Source organism: Cryptomeria japonica, chromosome 1, assembly GCF_030272615.1.
Source record: "Cryptomeria japonica chromosome 1, Sugi_1.0, whole genome shotgun sequence".
Lineage (NCBI taxonomy): Eukaryota > Viridiplantae > Streptophyta > Pinopsida > Cupressales > Cupressaceae > Cryptomeria > Cryptomeria japonica.
Window position 1 is genome coordinate 256,704,155 of NC_081405.1, and position 3,579 is coordinate 256,707,733.

The 3,579-nt window shown below is 39.4% G+C and overlaps 1 protein-coding gene across 1 annotated transcript; it reads right to left on the reverse strand.

Moving 5' to 3' along the window:
• Positions 1 to 455: 455 nt before the first annotated feature.
• LOC131073772 (disease resistance protein Roq1) lies at positions 456 to 3,344 on the reverse strand. Its single transcript, XM_058010266.2, has 2 exons — positions 2,539 to 3,344; positions 456 to 2,354 (listed from the first exon to the last, which is right to left on the reverse strand). The coding sequence occupies exons 1-2, from the start codon at positions 3,048 to 3,050 to the stop codon at positions 539 to 541; spliced, it is 2,328 nt and encodes a 775-aa protein (XP_057866249.2). The 5' UTR covers positions 3,051 to 3,344; the 3' UTR covers positions 456 to 538.
• Between the last annotated feature and the right edge of the window lie 235 nt (positions 3,345 to 3,579).

Sequence of the window (3,579 nt, forward strand, 5' to 3'; positions counted from 1 at the left end):
AAAAATTATTATATCTAAATCATTCCACTAAAATTAACACAAAACTAATTAAAAAAAGAACGTATAACCTTATACAACCAACAACCAACCTATTCATTGAAGATTCAAAGCTCACACAAGATCTTTTTAATTGCTTTAGAAAAATTGAGTCAATTAAATCAAAATGAAGTGGAAGCTAGAATAACGAGTGACAAATATTATTTTTAATGAACATAAGCATACAGTCACTATCCCTCTCTCTCATTCTCCATTCACCCTTACAACGACGTTTGCATCCACCTAGTTTATGTCTGTTTCAAGCTTTGTGAAAGGGCATACAGTCATTATGAGATATTTTATTTTCTGAGTAGAAACGTATAGCTACCCAAAAAAACATCCCTCTTGAAATGCCAAAAATGTAGTGAGAAAGAAAAACATTTTAATCATTTCATTAAAATAACCATTACAATAGACTATGCAACTGAAAGCAATCCTCTTTCAAATTTCTAAACAAGAAACCTTAAACGAAATAGAAGTCAATTTACAAATTATAATTTATCTATTTTGTAGACTTGAGATTCCATATGCTGGAAGCATCCGAGATCTGAGCACCATGGAAGTTTAACATCCTAAGCTTGGAAGGAAGGCTTTGTAAACTTTCACAACCATGCAAGTTCAACACTTGGAGTTTTTCCAACTCGCCCACTGAGTTAGGAAGAACCCTTAGGCCTCTACATCCATACAAATTCAGCACTTGTAGTTGAGCCAAATTACCTACAGTGCTGGGAAGGCTTTTGAGACCTGTACAGCCTCCCAAAGACAAATCTTTTAGCTGCTTCAAGTTGCCCACAGTGTCAGGAAGGCTTGTTAAACTTGCACAGCCGCCCAAATTGAATTGCTTCAGTTGTGAAAAGTTGCCGACCGAGTTTGGGATGGTTGGGATAGTGCTTGAATGCTCCAAATTCAAGCACTGAAGATTCACTGAATTGTTAAGTGTTTTTGGGGTTCTGGTAAGACTTGCACACAGCTCTAGACTAAACATCCTGATTTGAGACCAACTGCCATCAAACTGGAGTCTGTTTCTTAATATTAACCATGTGTATATATCACTTAGAAATTCGCAATTTCTAATTCTTATCCATAACAAATTTGGAGCTAGCTTCCCAATGTTGCTCAGCACTTTTGTATTTTGCAAAAATAGGTAGCGCAGCGAAGGCATGTTATGCAGGACAACAGGCTCATTTTCATTCTGTCCTGTGTAAACCAGCATTTTCGTTCTCTCTGCGCTGTCTCTCTTCAAGGCATTATGTGTACTCATAGGAAGCCACAGTCTACTATTATGGTCAGCTTCCTTTTGAATTCCTCTTCCCATTTCCTGCAGAAGGTCATGCATATGGAGGAGTTCTTGAGGGCCACTGATGTTTATGAGCATTTTCAGCAAAAGATTCTTGATAGCTGTTTGAACTTTATTTGGGTATAAAACTTCCCAGAAAATAACTGCATGTCTTTTCTTCTCACCTACAAAGTTACAGGCTACATCCAGAAATATCTCCTTCTCAATGTCACCAAGTCCATCATAACTGATCCGAAGGAGTGTAGACATTTTGGGGTTTTCTCCAATGTTAAGGAGAATTTCCTTCCAACATTGAATTTCGCTGGACTCCTTCTTGTCAAACAAATGTGATCCAATGACTTCTAGTAAAAGAGGATTCCCACAACAGGCTTGGGCAATTCTTGTAGAAATCTCTTCGTTAGGGGAATCTGGAAATGGCCTTGAGAAAGCATGCCAGCTAAACAACTGGCGACTTTCATGCTGCTGCAATCCACTCATTTTGTGAACAGAGTCGACCTCAGCAAGATTTAGTATGTGCTGGTCTCGGGATGTAATGATGATTCTACTACCATGCCCAAACCAATCGCCATTCAGCGCTTGTAATTGGCTTCTATCATCCACACCGTCCAATATGACAAGGGTACGAACTCCTCGCAATCGATCTCTCATGAGAGCTTTTCCCTCATCAACACTTGAAATTTCTTCATGGTAATTTACCAGTCTCCTTAAAATTGTTCTCTGCAAGTCCACAAGTCTGGTGTTTTTCTCTACTGCAGCTCCAATGTTGAAGACAAAGCAACAGCCATCAAACCCACCATGAATTTTATTGTAGACAGCCTTCGCTAAGGTAGTTTTCCCAACGCCACCTAAGCCACTGATTCCCACTCTGACTGTACTGTCCCAGGAACTCAGATTTAGACTGCAAAGTAGGTCATAGATATCCGTTTGGAGTCCCACAAGATGCACAGGGACATCCAGCGGAGTATTCTTGAAGGTATTCAACACGTCTTTCATAACTTTTTTCACTAGTCTTCCTTCGTACCTGCAAAACACCTTCCATACATAAACTAGTTTGCCAAAACTACTGATTTAATCATAGAGATTTTAATGTCTATAAATTTCCATAACACAGCTAGATTACAGTAGACAAAAGAAAGTTCAGCAAACATTTTTCCAACTAAATAAGTGGCCAGAATAAATGAAAAAAAAACATGCCAATTACTTACCCGAATTCTGCTTTCCTTGTCCAGCCAGAACAAAAAGAGATTTGATGAAGAGCCTTCTTCCATTCCTCAATTGTCTTTACATCCTGGCGATCTAAATGGGTGTAATGATTTTGGAATGCCCGGGCGAACATACCTCCATTTCTTTGAGGGTAGCGAACATCAGAGGGCTCCACATCATAAAACAGGGGAATGATGAAGCCATTGGATCTAATCATCCGCGACGCCTCCTCCAGACACCAAGGTGACTCTGCATAGAATCTGGAAAATATGGGTATGACAATATGACTTGTTTCAATGGGCATTTTCAAGGTGGAATCGATGTCTTTGCCCTGCTTAAAGTCTTCACTGTCCAGGAAAACCCGAAGCCCTGCTACACAGAGAGATTCGTAGAGATGATCGACAAATGTTTTTCTCACATCTTTTCCACAAAAGCTGAGAAACACATGAAACTTCTTAGTGACATCGAAGGGGATTTTGATGGTGGGAGGTTGATATGGAGTGTAAATTTCCATCACTTGCTCCGCACAAGTTTCAGGACCTTAACAGTATGAACCCGAGTGTGCCACTAAATAGATTGCAAAAGAGAAAGTATGGTTATGAAGTCCAAGACTCCAAATGCAATTGGGTGGGAGCAAAGCCAAGCTGCCAAGCACAAAGTGTGAAATTTCATAGGCAGATTTACCTTGGAAATGAGCAGACAATTTTCGATTCTTTCAAGATATATGCTTTTTGTGGGCACATCTGCAAATCTTACATGTGTAACTTGTTTTTAATAATCATTTTAATTGTGGAAATTGAGATTAGTTGTGTGTCGATTCAGAGCTGAAATAATCATCATCTTAGAAGAGAGTAGATATTGCCAAACTTCAGATACGAGGTCTAGTAGATATTTAAGTTGAAATACGTGACTCCGACTCGTCAGATCCACGCGGTAAGAGAGAGAAATCCCGTGCAAAAGTCGTGACTTTGCCTGAAGGTGATGTATCCCATGGTGGCATGTACAGTTAGAATCAATGGCTTGAAATATTTTAGATGGGTTGA